The sequence below is a fragment of the Lithobates pipiens genome, unplaced genomic scaffold (genome assembly GCF_037356315.1).
Source record: "Lithobates pipiens isolate NorthernLeopardFrog02 unplaced genomic scaffold, aLitPip1_a1.2 Scaffold_1, whole genome shotgun sequence".
Taxonomy (NCBI): Eukaryota; Metazoa; Chordata; class Amphibia; order Anura; family Ranidae; genus Lithobates; species Lithobates pipiens.
In genome coordinates this window covers 128,089,556-128,113,378 of record NW_027507685.1, presented here as the reverse complement: position 1 = coordinate 128,113,378, position 23,823 = coordinate 128,089,556, and the positions used below count along the sequence as shown (strand labels likewise).

At 45.7% G+C, this 23,823-nt stretch overlaps 1 protein-coding gene across 2 annotated transcripts in view; it reads right to left on the bottom strand.

The window, feature by feature from the left end:
• Nucleotides 1-23,823, bottom strand: part of ABT1 (activator of basal transcription 1) — a 34,829-nt gene that overhangs the window by 5,096 nt on the left and 5,910 nt on the right. Inside the window, exons 1-2 of one of the 2 annotated variants that reach the window (XM_077476497.1) lie at nucleotides 17,680-17,838; nucleotides 17,112-17,468 (exon numbers count right to left, since the gene is read on the bottom strand). In XM_077476497.1, coding sequence (XP_077332623.1) covers nucleotides 17,112-17,460 — 349 coding nt within the window. In that variant the 5' untranslated portion in view covers nucleotides 17,461-17,468; nucleotides 17,680-17,838. Of the gene's footprint in view, nucleotides 1-17,111; nucleotides 17,469-17,679; nucleotides 17,839-23,823 lie in introns of those variants that run through there. The other variant, XM_077476489.1, reaches the window with a different exon arrangement.

Below are 23,823 nucleotides of genomic sequence, written 5' to 3'. Positions count from 1 at the left end.
ACTGCACGACCCCGATCTGTGTTAACCATATGATCGGCTGTGTCCCATAACAGTCGGTCACATGTAAACACGGACAAAGTGTGAGGAGAGACGATCAGTGGCATCTCCTCACAGGGGGACATGTAGGAATGTAATCAGGGCACCGATTACAATAGTGAAATACAGTGCCCACAATTTCCCACCAATGCCAGCATACAGTGCCCACCACTGACCACAAGTGCCACCAATCAGTGCCCATTAGCCATGCCAGTCAGTGCTGTCCATCAGTGCCCATATGTACCGCCTATCCGTGCCCACCAGTGCCACCTATTAGTGCAGCATATTAGTACCACCTCATCAATGCCCACCAGTTCAACACTTTTTTTTTTCAAAATTTTTAATTTTTTTTGTAAAAAAAACAAAAAAAAAAACACAGCAGTGATTAAATACAAACAAAAGAAAGCTCTATTTGTGTGAATAAAATGATAAAAAATGTGTTGGGTACAGTGTAGCATGACCACACAATTGTCATTCGAAGTGCGACAGTGCTGAAAACTGAAAAATGGCCTGGGCACGAAGGTGTTAGTACAGTCCAAAGTAGCAGTTTTACTATAGTTTTACCTATAGTAGATCTATAGGCAAATCTTGTATAGAGTAAAGCCCCATACACACCATCAGACTTTCTGCAGATTTTTTCCTTCAGGATTTACCAAAACCATATAAAACCTTAGGAGTTTTCAATTTGTATGCAATCAGGCAGGCCCATGCATTACATGGTTTTGGTAAATCTGAAGACAAAAATCAGCAGAAAATCTGATAGTGTGTATGGGGCTTTAGGCAGGGTTATAACCCCTCAGATTTTTTTCACCATCTGTGTCCCACTGCAGAGATTTACCTGAATCTCCCTAACCAGTTCCTGACCGTCGCACGCGGATGTACGTCGGCAGAATGGCATGGACAGGCAAATAGGCGTACAGGTATGTTCCTTTAAATTTGCCGCCATGCCATCACGTGCACGCGCCGGCCGGGACCTCTGTGAGTCAGGTTGCGGGTCCTGCGGACTCGATCACAGCAGGGATACCGGCGGTCGTCTCACGGGAAGGAAGAATGGGGAGATGCTAATGTAAATAAGCATCTCCTTGTTCTGCCTAGTGACAGTGTCACTGATCTCTGCTCCCTGTGATCAGAGACGTGTCACATGTAGCCACACCCCCCCACAGTTAGAAACACGCCCCAGGACACACTTAACCCTTACCCTGCCCCCTTGTGCCCAACCTCTTCACTGCCAGTGTCATTTAAACAGGAACTGATTGCCGATTTACACATAGCACCAATTGCTATATAAATGACAATGGTCCCAAATATGTGTCAAAATTGTCTGACAATGTCGCAGTCACGAATAAATAAATAAATAATAAAAAAAAAAATCACAGATTGCCGCCATTACTAGTAAAAAACATATATAAATTAGTGATTTTCTTTTAATATCACTTTCCATAACCGTAAACGTGACAAATGAAAAGGGTACATTTTCTCAACGGGGCATGGACAGCAATAAAAACGGAGAGGTTCTAATCTCTCTCCACTTTATCCAAAACTTAAAGCCTTTAGACTTTAAGTGAATGACATTGATAATCTCTTTACAATGGAATCTGAAAGTGGGTGTGATGTATTGGGCAGCAAGTGAACATGTTGTCCCTGAAGTTGATGTGTTGAAAGCAGAAAAAAAATGGGCATCACGGTTTGTTGTGTATGGAGCCGAGTAGTTGCAGACCAGTCAAGGAGCCCATGCTGACCCGTGCCCACAGCCAAAAGCACCTAAAATGGGCATGTGAGCATCAGAACTGGACCACTGAGCACATTATAAAGCTCAGGGTCTTCTCTACACTTTGCACATCCAATTATGGTTTATTCCTCCTTCTCGCAAGTCCAGGTGATGGCTGACTTACTGAAAACAATGCACTTGTTGTGTGTCAAGAGACAAGAACAGTGACTGCACTGGGAATTTCCTTTGGTGGCAAATCGACAAAGACTAGGAAGAGCAAGCTTGTGAAAACTGATGCCAAGGCAAGCAATGCAATAATGAATCAATATTTGTGTTCAGTGAAAATGCGATATTACCGCCGCACCAATTCTGGTGATAAAGTGCTGAGCTTGAGCTTCTAGGCCTGCATACCTGCCACATCTATCCTAAGAAGTTGACCTTTCTGCTGGATTTTAGCATTTTACAATGGAATGGGAGAAATGCAAGCACCCTTATAGCAGGATGAATGAGTGATGTGAGTAGGGAAAAAAGGGGAACGTGCAAGCAGACCATACTGTTAAAGTCCCCAAAACAGTCAAGAAGCCAGCAAGTGAGAAAGTCCATCAGGCTACACCTAAAACTGAATTTTCAAAAAGTGCGACGCTTAAAAACAAAACAAAAAAAAATAAAAAAATAAAAAAAAACACACAATGACAATGCATCTATTGATGATAAATAGAATACATGTTACACCAGCACAATCTACACACACACACACACACACAACTGGAAAAATAAGTATTGAACATCGATTTCTAAAGATGCTATTTTAGAGCTGCACGATTCTCGATAAAATGAGAATCACTATTTTTTTTTGCTTAGATTAAAGATAACAATTCAAGGTGTAACATCATCTTTCACATTATACAAAAATAGGGCTAACTTTACTGTTTATAGGTTTTAATATTCAATAAAGTGTATTTGTTCCCAATAAAATGGCGTTTGAAAGACCGCTCTGCAAATAGTGTGACATAAAATATTGCAACAACCACAATTTTATTCTCTAGGGTCTCTGCTAAAAATATATAATGTTTGGGGGTTTGAAGTAATTTTCTAGTGAAAACATACCGATTTTAGCAACAAGTGTCAGAAAAAAGCTTAGGCCTCTTTCACACGGGATGGATCCGTGATGATCCGCCCCGTGGACATCCGCTTGCTAAGTGGGGATCCCCACTGAACAGGAAGATGACAGGTCCGTCTCTTCATACTGTGCAGGGATGGACCTGTCAGAGCGCCGCTCTCCCCTATGGGGTCACCCGATCCGATGACAGATGGAAAAGTAGGGTTTTCCTCCGTCACACTTTTTTTGGATCTGATGTCAGCGGACATGTCACGGGGCATGTTTTTTTGGTTTATTATAGCCAAAAATAAATACATTTCTAAAATAAGTGTGTGTGTGTGCGCGCGTTTACAAAATTGACGCTTTTTTGTTCTGTTTATAGCGCAAAAATTAAAAACCGCAGAGGAGATCAAATACCACCTAAAGAAAGTTCTATTTGTGGGAAAAAAGAAAGACATCAATTTTGTTTGGGTACAGCATCGCATGACCACGCAATTGTCAGTAAAAGCGACGTAGTGCCATACCGCAAAAAAAATGGCCTGGTCATTAAGGGGCACATCTTCCGATCCTTAAGTGGTTAAAATGTGGGTCCTAGCATGTTTTTTTCAGTACAAATATAAAACTGACCACCTCCTCTGTAAACAAACCAAATGGACTGCACTGTATTTATCACCTACTGTCCAGCAATATGGGAAATGATGTATTATGTTGACAGTTTGTGGACATTTTGAATACAATTGAACCAAAAAGTGCGCAGTATCCCTGAAACTGGACTATTATCCCAAAGAGTGCAATTCATAATGGAGAGTGGATATCACTGACTGCTGGACACCGTGGTCTGCATTTTATGACGTATGAATACAGGTCATGACTAGACAAAAGACCAGCCATATGAATTCAGCAGGTCACATGTTCATGCTCACCTTTGTTTTTGCTTTTTATTATCCCCCCCATTCATTTTAACCAGTTCTGGACCACCCACCATACATATACTGTGGCAGGGAGGCCCGGCTGTACGAAACAACATACTGGTATTATGTGTGCACCCACAGTGATCAGATTCGTTTCAGAACCGATCAGTCTACAGGCCCAGGTCAATTTCTGGCCCGGACCTGCTGATCGTTTCTGGCAAATGACAGACTGTCCTCTGTAATGTAAACACAGCAGAGGAAGTGATGTAATCTCCTTTGTGGAGCCCTTTTAGGTTCCAGTGAGCAAGGAGAAGACATCTACAGTGATTACATCAAGCACTAAACTGACAACAGTACATGTAGGCACACTTTTAACCTCCTGAAGGACCCCCCCCCCCCCCAAGTTAACCCTTTCACTCCCTGTCACCATGTCACCAAGTGCAGTTTTTGGATTTTACTGTGATCACTACATTGGTGTCACTTGTGACACTAAACAGCGTTAGGGCAGTCAGTGGTAGGCCCAGATAGGTATAGAGTACCCCTCCTATATTTCCCAATAAAGGTTTAACCCCTTGATCACCCCCCAGTTAACCATTTCACCCCATTACAGTGTCACTAGTATAGTGTACAGATCTCTTTTCTGATCACTGAATTAGTGTCACAGGTGTCATCATTTAGGCGTTCGGGTCAGTTAGTGGTAGAGTCAATCCCAGACAGCGTCAGATTTGAATTGCATGAACACACACACACACACACACACCCCATACCCTCCCTTACTAGTATAGTGTCTGAACGAATCAATATCTTTGATCTGATCTATACTAGTGTCCCATGTAGTATTGTGTAGTGTTCCCAAAAAGGCGGTGTTAAAAGGAGCAGCTCAGACACCTGCCATTACCTGCGTTTAGCCCCTCCGCCCAGCCCACCGAAAGTGCAGTATCAATAAATCACTGTCACTTTACAAAACAGCACGTCTGAGTCACGCCTGATCCCTGCATGTAACAGTTACATTTATTTTTTTTGGAGCGATTCAAGCAGTCTCTGACAACCAGGTGCATTTTTAGCTGTCACAGTAGCTATACCTGTAAATTTCGTGGTCAAAATGTTAAAGGAAAGGTATACTAGTGAAGAGGCCTACACGATACCGAGCATAACAGATGAGAGCGCAGGGGAAGCCTCACTGTCAGAATCACAATCTGATTCAGGCTCACTGTACAAACCTGTAGAGAGCAGCGGCACCCTGACAGACTGCTCTGACAAAGAAATAGGGGTCCCTGCTAAGGTCAGCCATACCAGACCCCATTCTTCTGTTACTGAGTTGCAACAACCGCATGGTTTTGTTTGCAGCAGGGAGCCAATACTAGTGCCGCTCAACCTTCTGGTGAACTGACAAGTACCAGCAGCCTAGTATGTCCTTGTTGTAGACAAACCAGCACTGCAGTAACACTTGGTGACTTGGCGAGTCCCATAAGTGCAGTTCAAGCTGGTACGGTGGCTAGCACAATTAGTGCCCCACAGCCACCAAGAATTAGAACACAGGCCCGTAAAGCCCATAGTGCCCTGACTGATGTGTATGCAGATCCTGATTGGAAGCCCACCACTTCTGCAGTGCCCGTACTTCCCCTATTCACTGGCCAACCCGGAATTCAGGTGGAAACCGCAAATTTTACTTCCTTTGACTTTTGCAAGCTATTTTTCACAGAAGATCTGTACAGATCTATTGTGGACCAGAGAATTGGGCTGGAAGCCTATAACGGTTCCCGAATTTAAGACCTAGCTGGGCCTATCCCTCCTCATGAAAATTACTAAAAAAAAAGTTAGTTGCAGATATATTTAGTTCACTGACCCAATTCACCATATGCTTGTGTTCTCTGCTGCCATGGCCAGGACTCAAATCTTGTGGTTCGTGCACTTCAACGACAATGAACTCTGTCATCCTCAGGGTGACCCTGAATTACGACAACCAACAAATTGCAGTGTTTATTCCCGATCAAGATGTCTGCATTGACAATTCCCTGATTCAATTTTCTGGCCGCCTTGTATTCAAACAGTTTCTCCCCAGCAAGCATGCCAGATATGGGGTCAAGATGTATAAGCTCTGTGACAGGGCAACAGGCTATACATATAGTCACCTGGTTTACAAGGGAAAAGATAGGCGTGTGGAGTCCCCCAACTACCCAGATTACATAGGATGCAGCGGCAAGATTGTTTGGGACTTGGTGTCACCCTTGTTTGGAAAGGGGTACTATTTACACATGGACAATTTTTATATAAGCATGCCACTTTATAGACACCTCTTTCGATTAGGAATTGGCGCATGTGGCACCATGCGGTCTACTCACCAAGGCTTCCCCCAACGACTTGTAGATGCCCGACTTAGTGTGGGGGAGAGAGGCTGCTTGAGGTTCAATGAATTACTTGCCGTGGGATGTAAGGACAAACCGAATGAGAAGCCTTGGAAATACTCAGGGACAATGCAGCTGAACTCTAAACCCCTCAGAAAGGCTTGAAAACACTCAGGAACTGAGTATTTCCAAGTGATTTCGGATGGCTCCGAACAATTCTGAGTGTAATCTGTGCCCCTGCACATCTGGCCAAATGCGGTACTGCACACCCCATTAGCTTGAATTCTGCTAGTTTTGTGAGACAACACTCGCAAACCAAGTCAGGATTTAGAAAAAAAAAAAAGCTGCTCATCTTTCAAAACGCTTGTTAACTGCGTTACTCGTTAACCAAGGTTCTACTGTATATATTTATAAAATAAAAAAAGTCAAAAATAATTGTTTTATTTTTGTGCTCTCTATTGTTCTGCTCTGTTTTACTGTATATTATGCTATACTGCAATGTTTTATCTGCAATGTTTGCTTTGCAGGCATGTCATTCTTCTGTTATACTGTACCGTTACTGTAATTTATGCTATAATGTCATGTTTTGTTACAGTATTATTACCTTTGCAGATATGTCCCAATAATATACTGTAGGATTACTGTGTTTTATTGTTATCCATTATTTGCTTTGCAGTTATGCCATTCAGCTGCAGCACAGGTTAATTTATTTTGACAGTAACAGGGTTTGCTCTCATGATATGTAAATCCCTGACTCCAGCGCTGTAGGCGGTGATTTAGCCACCACAGTTAAATAAAAGAGCATATATGCCAAAGTTTTTTTGTGTGGAAATTATCGATTTTATTTTTTGTCCACGGCACAGATCTCTGGATTCCTGCTGAGCCTGCTTTCATTCCAAGCTGACCACCAGTTGCTATTATCAGCAAGCTGCTGTGATTAAGCGCTAGTTGCCATGGATAGACAGTAATGGTGACTAGGACGGACACATTGACGCTGTCCTCAGGATTCACAGTCCTAGTCCCATCCACACGGATAATGTGTTGGCTACTGGTACCTTAAGCACAGACCTTACCTGCACTGAGGGCTTGGAGGATGTCCCCCCAGTCCTGGGTGAAATCGAAGTCTCTCAGTGGCTGTGTCCTGACGTACAATCCGAGAGCCAGGTAAGTGATGCCCAGCATCACAATGCATACAAAAAACGTGATGATGAGGGGATGATGGAGGACGCAGAATCGCAGGCCCTGACACAATGGCCACAGCGTGGTACACCAAGGATGGACCTGGCCTCAGCTAGGACACCTGCCTGGCTGCACTCTTTCCGGTACAAGTGGATTGCCCCTATGCTTCAGCATATATTTTTTACTCTTTTCTTTTTGGCACAAATTGCAATAATAAAAAAAAATGAAAATAAAGTTGTTTTATTGAGTTAATGTTTTTCTGATACTGTGATTTATTGTTACCATTATTTGCTTTGCAGGTACGAAATTCATCTGCAGCACAGATTTATTTTAACAGCAACAGGGTTTGCTCTCACAAAACATAAGTCCGTGACCCCAGCGCTGTAGGAGGCGATTTCACCATGACAGTTTAAAAAAATAAAAATAAAAAAGAAGAATAGCATATATGACGAAGAATAGGGGCAGAGGTGGATATAGGGACAGCTCACCCCTATGCTTTGGCATATATATTTATTGATGCCCATCATTAGAAGTGGGTGGATGCAGGGCGGTATTATAATGGTGGGCATACCACCAATTAATGTGAATAGAGAAATATGTTAGGTTCTCTTCTTTTGGTCAGCCTACAGGCTGCATGAAAAAAAAAAAAAAAAAAAAAAAGAAGAAGAAAGAACATTACAATATATGCTCAAAAAGGACCAGCGATGTACTGATATGTTGCTGGATTTTGAGTGGATATACCAGAATGATGCCTGTTGGTTTAGGTATCATCTTGGTATCTTTTTTCAGCCAGGTTTCATGTAAAAGCAATCCTAGTGGCTAATAAGCTGCTTGACCAGTGATATGCAATTAGCGGACCTGCAGCTGTTGCAGAACTACAAGTCCCATGAGGCAGAGCAAGACTGACAGCCACAAGCATGACACTCAGAGACATGATGGGACTTGTAGTTTTGCAGCTGGAGGTCCGCTAATTGCATATCCCTGTGCTAGACTGCTTTTACAAGCGGTGGGAGGGAACATCCTCGCCCCCTCCTGCCATCTTCTTTGGTTTTCTCTGGCTCTCCTGTCCCACTGGGGAACCCGAGAATGCAGCCGGTGGTGTTGCCAGCTGACCATAGACCAGAATGGCTCCAATCATCTATATGGCCTAAGAAACCGAAAGCTATGAGAATTTTATGACCTTGGTTTCACTGGATATAAACAGTGCCATTGGGAAAGCATCTTATCACATCGATCTTGGTGTGGTCGGAAGCTTTAAGGGCTGAGGGCTTTTTTAAGAGTACCTGTCACTACTTATTGCTATCATAGGGGATATTTACATTTCCTGTAATAATAAAAATGATTAAAAAAAAAAAAAAAAGTTTACAAAAGGGACAGTGTAAAAAATAAAAAAGCTAAATAAATAATACCCCTGTCCTCTCATGCAAAGGCGAACAAAGGCATTTGTCTCGTGTCGTATGTAAACAGCAATTGCACCATGTATGTGAGATATAGTCGCATATGTCAGATCGAGGGCAGTAATTCTAGCAGTAGACCTTCTCTGTTAATCTAAAGTGGTAACCTGTAAAGGTTTTTAAAAAAGGTAGTTTGTCACTGCTGGACGGGCGTTCGTAATTTTAAAGCACGTCATGTTTGGTATCTATGTACTCGGCATAAGATAATCTTACCAAACATTTGGGCAAAACTTTATTTTTTTCACTGAAGTTCAAAAAAGTGATTTTTTTTTTTTAACCCAAAAAATTGCGTTTGAAAAATCGCTGCCTAAATACTTTGTGAAAAAAGTCAACACCCACCATTTTAATATGTAGGACCTCCGCTTAAAAAAAAATAAAATGATAGATTATATATATATATATATATATATATATATATATATATATATATATATATATATATATATATATATATATAAATGTTTGAGGGTTCAAAGTCATTTTCTAGCAAAAAGGAAAAAAAAATATTCATGTGAATAAAAAAAAATGGAATTACGTACGGTAATGTCCTTTTCCAGGAGTCTTTCAGGACAGCCACCTTTGAGAGACACTGGCTCCTCCCCTCTTAGGAAACACCGCCTTAATTTTCATGATTTAAGCCTCCTCCTCCCTTCGTTCCTCAGTTCTTCCAGAGTACCTCCGGCCAACTGGGGAGACACAAGAACACGTCAAACAAACAAACTTTTAAGTCTTACCTGACGGCCTCATGTAATGAGTTCCCGATGATCTGCAAAAAACTTGGGTGGGAACCGGTGCTGTCCTGAAAGACTCCTGGAAAAGGACATTACCGTACGTAATTCCATTTTTCCCCAATCGTCTTTCAGGACAGCCACCTTTGAGAGGATAAGCGAGTACCTTGTCTTAGGGTGGGACCTACTGCTTGCAGCACCTTGTGACCAAAGGGCTTGGTCTTTGGCTGAGAGAAGATCCAATCTATAGCGCTTCACGAACGTAGAAAACTTGAACCACGTTGCGGCTCTACAGATCTGTTCAGGAGACACACCAGCCCACTTTGTCTGCGGAGTTGCCGCTGTCCTGGCTGAGTGTGCTTTAATTCTAACTGGAGGCTTTAATACCCCAACCACGCAAGTCTGCCCAATGGCTGACCTTAACCATCTGGTTAGCGTACTTCTAAAGGCTTTGGAACCCTTCCTAGCCCCTGGAAGTAACACTAAAAGTAAATCAGACTTCCTGAACTGGCTTTGTGTAACCAAAATAATGAAGGACACATCTTCTAACGTCCAATAAGATGTGTTCCTGTTCGCTCACTGGTTCTGAACGAAAAATAGGCAGCATAATCTCTCGGACTCTCTGAGGATTAGAGCCTACCATTAGGTAAAAAGGCCAGAATGGTCTTAAAAACTGAATGGTCTGGAAAGGGAGTGCCTTAACAGAAAGGGTTTCGAGTTTACTCACTTTCCTTGCCGCAGTGATCGCCACAAAAAACAGTTTTGAGAGTGATCAACCATAACAAGCCAGGTTCCAAATGCTGAAAAAGGTTCCTTTGTGAGAACCTGTAAAACTAATGAGCGACCCCGACTGGGAAGGGGGCGACCAAAGGCTTGGTCTTTGCCTACTTAAGGCTCTAAGAACCTTACTATACCAAGGTCTGATATTAGATGCCCTTCCAGGAATACGCTAAAAGCGAAAACCTGACTCTTCAATGTTTATGGGGCTAAACCTTTATCTGCCCCTGACTGCAGGAACTCTAGAACGGCTACGAGGCTGTGCACATTGAAGGAGTTCTCTGAGCACCAGCTGTTAGACCATTTTCTTGAAGGTATGGAGACGGTTCGAGTTTCTATTTACCTGCAATTCAGAAGAGTGGCTATTAAACAGTCTGAGACCTCTTTGCCCTTCAGCAATTCCTTCTCAGTAGCCAAGCTGCAAGAATCCACCTAGGGACCGCAGACCGGACCCTGGGAAAAGGGACACTCCTAGACCGGGAAAACCCGGGGGGGGGGGGGGGGGGTTCCACTGACAGGCCCTTCAGAATGGAGAACCACGGCCTCCTGGGCCCAAGAGGTGTGATTAGAAAATAGGTAGTAATCTCCACCTGAAAACTTCCCTGACCCTGCAGGAATCAGAACGGGAGGGGAGAAAGCATAGCACTTAGAGAAACCCTAACTCTGTGCTTTAGTGTGTCTGCTCCCAACCTCCCATCTCCCCTGTTCATGGAACAGGAGATGGCTTCCTTTGCGTTTTCCCTTGAGAAAAAGAAAGGTCTATCCAAGGAATCCCCCAACTCTGGGTGATCCATTCGAAGAACCTCCTGCTTGAGAACCTGGTTGCTCTGAGGAAATCTAATATCAGGATTTGCTCTCCTTCAAAACAGATCACTGAAAAGACAGGATTTTAATATTCGGCCCATCTGAGGATGGCCTTCGCTAGGACCCATAAGGATCCGCTCCAGGAGTCCCCGTCCTGTCGACGCAAGCCACTGCCAAGGGATTGTTTCCATGACTCTTACATGAAGTCTCCTGAGAACCAGATCTACTGTTCTCAACTCCCTCCAATTTGAGGATCTCTTAGATTCCTTCCTCTCCCAGGTACCCTGTACCAAACAGGAGTCTAGGTGTGTACCCCAACCTAAGCCGTTCGTATCGGTTGTAACCACCCTGGATACTGGGAAACTCCATTCTAGGTCTTGTAACAAACGTGCTCCCTCTCCCAAAGGGACCTCTTTACCTGAGTTGGAACCAAAGAGTCCCAAGACCCCTGACTGTGGTCCCAAAGCTTCAAGATGAATAGTTTACAGAGGACGGTAACATGACCCCGTCCACTGAACTGCTAGGAGCGTGGCTGTCAGTAAACTCAACCTGCCTAACTGAGTTTTTGACAGTTGCCCTGGAGAAACAACAGTGCTCTGTCTATCTTCTGGATCTTCTCCAAGGAGGGAAGACCTTTTGTTCTGTTGAGCCCAGCACCTACCCCAGGAAGGGGACCCCCTGGTAAGGAATTTAAGTTGGGTTTCTCTAGGTTCAGAGGCCAACCCAGGCTCACTAACAGGTCTTTTGTTACCTGTTGATTCCAAATCGACTGCGCCAGAGAATGTACAAACCGGAGAAGATCGTCAAGACACACGATCACCGAGACTCCCCTGAGACGCAGGAATGCCAGAACTTTTACCATCACTTTGGTGAAGATAGGAGGAGGAAAGGGATAGCCCAAAAGGGAAGTGCTTTGAACTGAAGGTGTAGCACCCCTACAGAAGTTATCACTGCCAGCCTAAGGAAACGCTGGTGGTTCTCTGCAATGGGAATATGCAGGTATGCATTCTTACTATCCATGCCCTGAAACAGTTTTGGTGGAAGAGGTGCCCTCACCCAGTGACCAAAACCAACGAAAGCCATCTGTAGGTGACTAAGACACACAGACGCTTCAGGTTCAGGATGAGCCTGAACTTTTTTCCAAAGGCTTGTGAACCACAAAAATGTGAGAATAGGAGCCCTTCCTATATATCCTGCTGGGACCTGTATTACCACTTCCTGTTCCTCTAACTCCTGAAGAGGAAAGAAGGGCACATTTTGGCAGCTCAGTGACAAGGAGTCTCAAACAAGGGGGAGTTCTGAAAACTCCAAACTGTAACCCCTTCTGATGATCCTCATCACAAACTAATTGGAGGTGATCATCTCCCACTGGGGGAGGAAGGCCCCCTTTTTTTTTTTTTTTTTTTTTTAATATTTCCTCTTAAGGGAAACGGCCTTTTACTTATCAGCCGTGCGATCTTGCACTGCTTAAAGACCTGGCAAAAACAGCAGGTTTCCTGTAAAAAAGGATTACACAGAGCTTTTGCCTTGGACGCCTTGACCCCCTGCCATGTCTTCAGCCTTGAGGCCCTCCAGGCTGAGTTGGTCAGAGCCGAAGATCTTGCATACATTCGCCTGGATTGAATCGAAGCAGCGTATGCCGACTCCTTAAGCAGCATGGGAAAGGAGGATAGAAAGTCTCCTCTGCCGTCATTGCTTCATGCATCTGGCTAAGCCGACACTTCATATTATGAGCCACCACTGTGGCCGCTATGGCAGGCTTAGATATTTTCTTAAGAGAAAAAGCCCATGCATCCTTCAGAAGTGAGTCCATCATTTCAAACATAGGGTCTGAAGGTATTCCCATGTCCCCGAGGACAGGTCAGTATGCCTGGACATCTGAAGAAAGGTAGTCTCTAACCTGGGAGATTCTATTCCAGACAAGAGCTTCCTCTTCCGCCCAAGAAAAAATCTTTGCTTTAATGCACCAGAAAAGAAAGGTTTTCCTTCGGGACCCCGCCATTCCTGATGGCATCGATCAAGACATCATGAACCGGGAAACACCCGCTTCCCCCAGGTCCTAGTACATCTGATCGTGGGGTGACAATGCCTTCTTTCTAAAGTGGTATGAATAGCTCTCAAGAGCTTATCCACTTCATCCAGGGGGAAGTTTATATCGAGGGGTTCTTTTGGGTTCCCCACCCAAGCCCTCACCTTTATCAGATTCCCTTGGGAGTCTGAGACGGCACTGTCAACTTCTTCCTCAACTTCCTCTCTGGAACCCTCTAGACTCTCCCTTAACCTGCAGGAGGAACATCCATCGGGTTAGGTGGAACACTCTGCTGTGCTGGTGAAAGAGTGCTCTGGAGCTGAGGCTACTGGAACCTTCACAGGAGCTGCCAGATATGCACCGTGTTCTGCTGCCTGTTTCCTGATGGCGCTCAAACAGGGACCTGAACCCTCTGAGGCCACTGGAACCTTAGGTTAAAGGTCTGACTGAGCTATCCGGTGCTTCAATACACTCTTTACCAAGTGCCTTTGAACCAGGGATTCCCCCAAAGAGGCTCTATATGAAGGACGCTCCCTCCTAGAACCAAGGGGAGACTTGCTCATGTCCTTCTGAGACCTAGAGATAAAAGAGCAGCATAAAATCCTAAAAAAAGAAACACCAGCACTACTTAAGAGGACCACCGGGAGTGCCCTCCCCTAGGATCAATCTCCATCTGGATCCCAGACGCACTGCCCTTCCCCCCGACCACCTAGGGGGAAAAAACACCAGTGGAGCTACTGGTTGTAAGGTAAGGGAACCCCTCGCCAGGGCTTTTACCTTTGAGTGGCTGGTGCCGTTACTCCTGGAGCTCCTGAAGCCACTGCTTTGGACATTCTCCTGTTGAGGAAGAGTGGTACGAACGTGCCTCCAACAGCTACCTGTGCAACTGTAGAAAGAGAGGCTGCACCAGCCGAACGCTAGGTTCCCCTCCACGTGCCGCGTCCGGAACCGGAAGACGCGGATCCAACGAAGAGGTCTGCCCCCACCGGAATTGACGTCGCCCGCCAACCGGTCCGGCCTCTGGCTCCCAGCCGACTGGATACACAGGGGGGCCTTGGACGTCCTCGTTGCAGCGCCCCACTGGGCGAAACGCAGGGATGAACCTCCCCAAAAACTTCCTGCTTTCCCCAAGCGAAGATTGGAGTGCGTATAGAGAAAAAGGTCAGTCAAAAGTTCAGCTTCCCCAGCCGACCGGACTGCCTGTTCCGTTAAAACACCCGCGGGTGAACGGACGACCCTGTAAAACTTCCTGCTTTCCCCAAGCGAAGTTTAGGGTGTATAGACAGTACGAACGCTTCAGCTCCCCGCTGATCCGACTGTCAAGGGCCGACCGATAGACGGTCGGGTAACCGAGTGGGGCCGGGGCTCCGCTCGGATAGCTTCAGTCTCACCAACCGAATTCAGCTAAGGTTCCATAGCGATGTCTCCCCACCGGAGGAAACACCATAACTGAGGAACGAAGGGAGGAGGAGGCTTAAATCATGAAAATGAAGGCGGTGTTTCCTAAGAGGGGAGGAGCCAGTGTCTCTCAAAGGTGGCTGTCCTGAAAGACGATTGGGGAAAAAGTGTCAGAAAGGGCTGTGTCTTCAAGTGGTAAGAAGAGTGGGTGATGTGTGGCATAAGCTTCTAATGTTGGACATAAAATGCCAGGACAGGTCAAAACCCCCCAAATGACCCCTTTTTTTGGAACGTAGACACCCCAAGCTATTTGCAGAGAGGCATATTGAGTAGAGGTCGACCGATATGGGTTTTTCTCTGGCTGATATTTTGAAATCGGGGCAGCTGATGGCCGATATATGAAAGAAAGGGGAAGTGGACACATACACGCAACGGCCCTCCCAGGTAACATCCCATTGGCTGGTGTTTGATAGCTGCTGGGTTTTAAACATTGATAGAAAAAACTTTTTTTTTTTTTTCTTCATTATCCAAAACAATTTAGAGATACAAAATACTCACTATGCCTCTTAGAAAATACCTTGGCATATCTACTTGCGCAAATGGGGTAATTTGGGGGAGGTTATGCTATCCTGGCATTTAATGGCCTCGGAAACTGTGATAGGCAGTGAGGAGTAAAATCAACAATTTACACCCTTAGAAAGCCTGAAGACGGTGCTTGGTTTTCAGGGTCCTATACGCGGCTAGACTGCCAAAAAGTCTCACACATGTGATATCCCCATACTCAGGGGTAGCAGCATAATGTATTTTAGGGTGTAATTTTACATATAACCATGGCATTTTTGAGCAAAATATAATTTAACCGCTTGCCGACCAGCTGCTGTCATACTGTGGCAGGTCGGGTCATTCCCGAGAATCGCCGTAGCTATATGGTCAGTCCCATTAAAAGCTATAGCAGGCACGCCCACCGCAATCACTCCACAGAGAGCCAGAATGGGGATCTGTCAATGTAAACAAACAGATCCCTGTTCTGACAGGGAAGTACAGAGTGTTTGTCTCTTCCTAGTGATTAGGAACAGCAATCTCACTGTAATCCCAGTCAGACCCCTTCCCCCACAGTTAGAAACACCTCCCTAGGGAACACCTTGATTGTCCCTAATGCCCTGTACACACGACCGGACTTTCCGGCAGAAAAGGTCAGATGGAATCATTCTGTCGGACATTCCAATCGCGTGTGGGCTTCATCTGACTTTCATTTGACAGACCTAAAACAACGCAAGGGCAGCTATTGGCTACTGAACTTCCTTTTTCTAGTCCCATCTTACGTCATTGCGTTCTAAACGATCGGACTTTGGTGTGATCGTGTGTAGGCAAGTCCATTTCAGCGGTACTCCATTGAAAAGTCCTTCGGAGTTCAGTCTGATGAGAAGTCCGCTCGTGTGTACGCGGCATTAGTATTAATCCCTTCCCTGCCAGTTTCGTTTACACAGTAATCTTTTTAGCACTGATTACTGTAGAAATGTCACTGGTCCCAAAAAGTGTCAAAAGTATCCGATCTGTCTGCCACAATGTCGCAGTCCTGCTAAAAAAATGCTAATCACCGCCATTAATAGTAAAAAACAAAACAAAAAACAAATGTAAAAATAAAAATGCCATAAATCTATCCCCCTATTTTGTAGACGCTATAAATTTTGCGCAAGCCAATCAATATATGCCTTTTCCCACAAATTGAGCTTTCTTTTGGTGGTATTTTATCACCTCTGCGGTTTTTATTTTTTGCGCTATAAACAAAGAACGACAATTTTGAAAAAAAAAAATATATATATTTTCCTTTCTTTTTTGCTGTATACATATCTCCCCCCCGCCAAAAAAAAAAATTGCAATAGGTGATTAGTTTGAGCAAAAGTTATCGCGTCTACAAACTATAGGATAGATTTAGGGACTTCTATTTATATTTTTTACTAGTAATGGTGGCGATCTGAGATTTTTAGCAGGGCTGTGACATTGTGACGGTCAAATCTGACCCCAAATTACACTTTTTGGGGACCAGTGACATTTTTACATTGATCAGTGCTATAAAAATGCACTGATCAATGTACAAATGACACTGGCAGGGAAGGGGTTAACACTAGGGGACGATCAAGGGGTTAAGTGTCTTCCCTAAGTGTGTTCTAACTGTAGGGGGCATGGGATCACTGGAACATGACAGATCACTGTTCCCGATCACTGGGAGCAGAAGTTTTCTGACATGTCCCCCGTCCGCTTGTGTACACTGGCAGATACCCGTTCTGCCTCCGTACTAGGCGATCACAGGCAGACAGACTCCGCCTGACCCCGGGCACAAGAGTGCGCCCGCAACTGAGCGAGCCGCCGTACAGGTAGAGCGATTCGCGCAGGAGAGCCGACCTGCCACCATATAATGACAGCGGCTGGTGGGCAAGTGCTTAATGTGCAATTAGTTTTATTTTTTTTAGATAAAGCAGCTTAAGTGGACCCCAAAGTCTGCAGCAGATTCAGACATGCCCCAGAGCTCCATTTCTGCTGAATAGACAGAGGTTGACCAAGTGTGGTCTACAGTTTCTCTGGAATAAGCACTGTCTTAGTTTAGATTCCATTAAAGTCTCCCTCATTACAACAATTGCTTACCTTCCGCTTGCAGAAAAATACGTCCCACTTCTCCATGGGTGCTCAGCATGTTTCGAATGTGGCGAGGACGGAGGCGAGGTGGGATGTGACCCAGGTATATGATGCCAGGCTCAACAGACTTCTTCTTTGTACCAGCAAGATTTTCATCTTCACCCAGCATCTCTGTATGGAGTTCCGATGCATCTTCTCCTTGTTCATCCTTACTCTCCGTTTTCTTCATCCCTCCATTCTCAGCATCCGCCTCTTCTTCATCTGTCCCTACCGCCTCTTCTTCCACTCCAACCTCTTCATCTTCAGTTCCATCCTCCTCTTCTTCACTCCCAGCTACTTCCCTTTCTCTGTCTGACATGTTTTGTGCTAAAAGTAGGGAAAAAAAATAAATAAAAGATAGTTGAGGAAAGAAAATGTTTTGCCCCTATTTTATGACAGCAACCACTTAAAGTGTAACGCCACTTTTGTTAAGAAAAAAAAAAAAAAATTATATATATATATATATATATAAATAAATACCCCCCCCCCGGTGATGTACATTGCAGTGATTTTAACAAACGTTGTTGCAGATTCCTACCTTTCTTTATTCTGAAGAAATCTCTGTGCGTTGGTAGCCCTGCGAGAAAGTGAATCTATTGGGAGTATTTCACCAAAAATGACATTTTTGTTGCAGGGGATGCCTGAAATCTGACTTGTATCTTAGGGCAGACTTCTGGGAAAATCAGTGGGCCAATCACTCAAGCAGGAAATGATGTTTGTAGGGGGCGTTCTGTAAACATTCTGTGTACAGAACATCTCCAGGTAGTCATATGGCATTTTCAGAATATTACAGATCTGCAGATATTAAAAAAACATTTCCTTTTTCAAGCAATTACAATAGGACTTGTGTCACAATTGTATACACTATATTATTTTTTTGTTTATTTGCTTTTCTTTTCCCCATGAAAGTGGAGTTACCCTTTAATAATTTTTATACAGCCTGCTGTATACGGTATAAAATATTCATTTTATAAACACCTCACTGGTGCATAATCGGTAATTAAGCTCTGCTCTAGTCTGTCCCGAGAGGACCAGTTATTACCTCAATTGGTATCACCATCTTTCACAGAGCATAGAGAAGGCGGAGACAGGCTGTCAATCACATCCTACGATAGTCATTTCTGCCCTTCGTGTGACAATCAAGGATCACTGCCAGCGTTTGCATGGTTTTGTTCCAACCTATGTGCCTCTCTAACAGTGAAAGACACGCAGAAAGTATAATATAGCTCTGCAAAAAGTAAAGCAATGGTAGGCAACCTTCGATAGGTGGAGATCTACCTGAACATCATAAGAGACCAAAGCTCATCTGGGTTCTATTGTTTGGGAGGTATTCTCCCCTATTTTCTTTTTGCCTCCATATTTGTATTTTTGAAAATTTCTTAAAGTGGTTCTGCACCTTTAAGAAAAATATTAAAAGCCAGCAGCTACAAATATTGCAGCTGCTGACTTTTAATAAATTGACACTTACTTGTCCCAGGGTCCAGCGATGTCGGCGGCAGATGACGAGCGATCGCTCGTCTCTCTGCTGCCCCCGCCGCCATCCTCTGTCAGGGAATCGGGAAGTGAAGCATTGCGGCTTCACTGCCCGGTTCCCTACCGCGCATGTACGAGTCGCGCTGCGCGTCTCTGCTGGTCCCCGACGTGTCCTGGGAACTGTATGTTTCCCAGAACACAACGGGGGGGGGGAAGCATCTGCAGCGGTCTGGTCCCGGAAGTGGGTGCAGATACATGGATTATCGAGGTAACTGCACCCCCTCCCCCCCTGAAGGGTGCCGATTGTGGCACCGGAGGGGGGGGGAGGGATCAGATGAGCGGAACTTCCACTTCAGGGTTAATTAACATAAGGTTTAATTAACATATCCAGTGGAAAAAAAAAAGGGGGGGGGTCACCAGGGTTCAGCGCTTTTTTTTTTTTTTTTTTTTTAAACTAGATATCCCTAACTAAAAACAGTAAGGAAAAATATATAAAAAAAAAAAAAATATCACTGTAAAAATATAAAAACTTAGCCTACCTTTTTTTTTAACAAACAGTGGTGCTTTATTGAAAAATATGACATAGTACAGCTTATGCATGACTCTAAAAAAACTGATAACATTATCCATTGCCTTAAGCAGTAAACTGAGCTATACCAAGTTAGATTGTACATAGTCCCGATGGGGTCGCTGCCCACCACTATAGGTATCATTTACTTGCAAGACATGTTCTGTATTATTACAATTCGTTGGAGTAACAGTGCTTTTGTGCAATCTTACAACTTCCCATATTAAAACCTACACACTACAGCATGCACATCAGGTCAGTGTCCACAGTGCCCAGACCTTCTCAAACTTCCAGGGACAGCCCCTGTTCGAATAGGTCATTTTATACAATTGGAGTGCTGCGTTGACTGTCATTTCCCAGGCAACTACTTCAGGATTTGTGGGGATGTAGCCATTTCATTCAAATTTCTTTCGTAGCATAATACAGGAGGTAGGATATCAGTAGCTTCAGATGATGAGGACAATGATCATCATCCGGGATTCCCAGGACAGGGTGGGTCAAATTCAATCAAATTTAATTGTAATCTAAGGTTTATTTCTGTAAACACTGCCTCCCAATATGACCAAATCAATGGGCACTTCCCAAAACATATGTAGATATGAGCCCCGCTGTGTTTTGCAGTGGGGATACACAAGGTCCAGCTCCGGGAAGATCCTATGTAGGCTCTCTGGAGTATAATACACCCGGTGCAGAAATTTGACCCGTATCAGCTTATGTCGGGATGATATTACAAGCTTGGGACCCTGTTCTAGACAATCCTCCCAGTCCTCTTTATCCAAAGATGGGATAGCCCCCTTCCAGTATTCCCAGTTTCCCCATCCTGGGGAGGTCTGTACATAAGAGAGCACCATAGAGGGCCGAAAGTGGTTTGCGTAGGTCTTCAGATGCCAAAAGTTCTTCAATAGAGTCAGCCTTGATAACCGGAGATCTAGGGAACTGGGCATTCGCGGCATGCCTCAGCTGGAAGTATCAAAACAGCATCCAGCTAGGCAGTCCAAACTTCTGGGAGAGTGTAGGGAAACCCAGGAGGGTACCTGCTGGCATAATGTCTCCAACAGTCTTCACCCCGTGCCTGGCCCAAAGCTGCGGGTCAAGAACAGTACGGAAGTGAGGCAGACCCGGGTTGCCCCATAGAGGTTGAGCAGGAGAAAACTGTCCGGGAACAGAAAACTGACATACTTAGCCTACCTTAAGGCTGGGTTTACCGGGCTTGAAGTCAGGCAAAAATTCGGACCCGATTCGCACCTAAAAATGGAAAACAGGAACGCACCGGACCCCTGCTGCGAGCCGCTCCGCATATAGTGTGAACCAGCTTAAAAGTGGACAGTGTCAATCAGTAGAACAGTAGTTGGTGTCAGTAGTTTATTTTTAAATTATTTTTTACAATTACTTTTTTCTAAATCAGCCCTGTGGATGGGCTTTGGTGAACTATCAATGGGCTAAACAGCCCCCTGATGCCTCACTTTTAAGACAGAAAGGTGACTGTGGACACAGTGCTCAATCTCTGCAGCCTCAGCTGCATAGAATGAATTAAACAGTAATAGCTCTGCACAGAGCTTCCTGTTCATCCACAAACTGAAGCATAGTAAATGTTTATTATGCTTCAGTTGCATGAATGAACACCATGTGTATTCATTCAGAAAAGTAAGGGGTCAGTAAATATGACATCTTTTCTGGCCCGTTCCTCCACCCTGAAACATTCCCCTGCCGCAGCTGGCAGAAAAGGAGAGAAGGGAAAGCACACTGGGGAGGCCAGACAGGGAACCTGGACAGGAGGGGCGGCATTTACTGCAACTGATCCCCATTACTCCTGTAGCTGCTAAACGCCGGCAGGAGAAAGGGGAGCAAAAGTGGCCTTTAAAGCGGAGGTCCACCCTAAAGTGGACCTTCCGCTCATCGGAACCCTCCCCCCCTCCGGTGCCACAATCGGCACCTTTAAGGGGGGTGCAGTTACCTGGATAATCCAGGTAACTGCACCCACTTCCGGGACAGCTCTCTGCGGAAAGGGGCGTAACTTACGCCCCTTTCCGCAAGTGCCCGCCCCTTCCCGCAAGTGCCCCGCTGCCTGCTGGGAAACACACAGCTCCCAGAGGCAGCGGGGAGCGTCCTTATTGCGCAGCGCAATTCACGCATGCGCAGTAGGGAACCGGGAAATGAAGCCGAAAGGCTCCATTTCCTGATTCCCATACCCAAGATGGCGGCGGCAGGACCCGACAGACAACCTAGCGATCGGCTTCGGGTGCCGACATCGCGGGCGCGCTGGACAGGTAAGTGTCACTATTTTAAAAGTCAGTAGCTGCAGTATTTGTAGCTGCTGGCTTTTAAAAAAAAAAAAAAAAACGCGGAGTCCCGGTGGACTCCCGCTTTAACCACTTGCCGACCGCCTCACGCCGATGTACGTCGGCAGAATGGCACGGGCAGGCATAAGCACGTACATGTACGTGATTTGCCTCCCGCGGGTCGGGGGCCCGATCGGGCCCCCGCCCGGTGCCTGCGGCGGTCGGTTTTCGTTCGGGAGCGATCCCGGACGAGGGGACGGCCATTCATTCATGGCCACCCCCTCGCGATCGCTCCCGACGAATGGAAATCCCCGGTGACATCACTTCCTCTCCTGTAATGTAAACACAGGAGAGGAAGTGATGTATTCTCTCCTCCGTGTCGGTATTTTTCGTTCCGACACGGAGGAGAGCGGATCAGTGAGTTGCACCAACACATCCCACACACAGTAGAACATGCCAGGCACACTCACACCCCCCCTTTACCCCCCGATCACCCCCCCAATTACCCCTGCCCCCCCAGTCACAGTGACACCAATGTCATTTTTTTTTTTTTTTTTTTTTTTTTTGCATTGGTGTCATTTGTGACTGTAATAACTGTTAGGGCAGTTAGGGTTAGCCCCCTTTAGTTCTAATGTACCCCCCTAACCCCCCCAATAAAGGTTTAACCCCGTGATCACCCCCCGTCGCCAGTGTCACTAAGGCTGGGTTCACATTGCAGCGGTTTATGAGAACGAATGTGATTCGCACCGCACTGCAGTGCAAATCACATCCGATCTCTGTGCGATTCGAGTTCAGCCATTCGCCGCACCCGCCGCACCCGCCACACCCGCCGCACCCGCCGCAAATTCGCACGGGACCCTTTTTTTGGCCCGCAGCAGAATCGGATCGCATGGGTGTTCACACCATGCGATCCGAGTTTGCAGATCGCACTGCGATATGCGAACTGATCTGGGGGTGTCAGTAACATTTCACTGACACTCCCAGCAGTTCGCATAGGGCAGTGTGAACTGCCGCCGGGAGGCATGCGATGCGGGAACCCGCCGCGGATTCGCGGCGTTTCCGCATCGCTCCAGTGTGAACCCAGCCTAATAAGCGATCATTTTTCTGATCGCCGTATTAGTGTCACAGGTGACGCTAGTTAGGCAGGTAGGTATTTAGGTTCGCCGCAGCTTTTTATAGCGCTAGGGACCCCCATATACTACCGCATAAAGCCCCCTGATTGCCCCCTAGTTAACCCTTTCACCAGTGATCACCATATAACTGTTACAGGTGACGCTGGTTGGTTAGTTATTTTTTTATAGTTTCAGGGCACCCGCCATTTATTACCTAATAAAGGTTTAACCCCCTGATCACCCGGCAGGTGTCATTTGTGACTAATAACTGTTAGGGCAGTTAGGGTTAGCCCCCTTTAGTTCTAAGGTACCCCCCTAACCCCCCCAATAAAGGTTTAACCCCGTGATCACCCCCCGTCGCCAGTGTCACTAAGGCTGGGTTCACATTGCAGCGGTTTATGAGAACGGATGTGATTCGCACCGCACTGCAGTGCAAATCACATCCGATCTCTGTGCGATTCGAGTTCAGCTATACAGATAGTATGGCTGAATTCGTGTCGCACCCGCCGCACCCGCCGCAAACTCGCACGGGACCCTTTTTTTGGTCCGCAGCAGAATCGGATCGCATGGGTGTTCACACCATGCGATCCAAGTTTGCAGATCGCACTGCGATATGCGAACTGATCTGGGGGTGTCATTAACATTTCACTGACACTCCCAGCAGTTCGCATAGGGCAGTGTGAACTGCCGCCGGGAGGCATGCGATGCGGGAACCCGCCGCGCATTCGTGGCGTTCCCGCATCGCTCCAGTGTGAACCCAGCCTAATAAGCGATCGTTTTTCTGATCGCTGTATTAGTGTCACAGGTGACGCTAGTTAGGCAGGTAGGTATTTAGGTTCGCCGCAGCTTTTTATAGCGCCAGGGACCCCCATATACTACCGCATAAAGCCCCCTGATTGCCCCCTAGTTAACCCTTTCACCAGTGATCACCATATAACTGTTACAGGTGACGCTGGTTGGTTAGTTATTTTTTTATAGTTTCAGGGCACCCGCCATTTATTACCTAGTCTCACTAGTGTACCCCTAAATTTAGGGGTGTCTACTTTCTAAAATGGGGTCATTTGGGGGGGGGGGTTTGTGCCATCTTGGCATTTTATGGCCTTCAAAACTGTAACGCCCTTAGAAAGCCTGAAGGCGGTGCTTGGTTTTTGGGGCCCCGTACGCGGCTAGGCTCCCAAAAAGTCCCACATATGTGGTATCCCCGTACTCAGGAGAAGCAGCAGAATTTATTTTGGGGTGTCATTTCACAT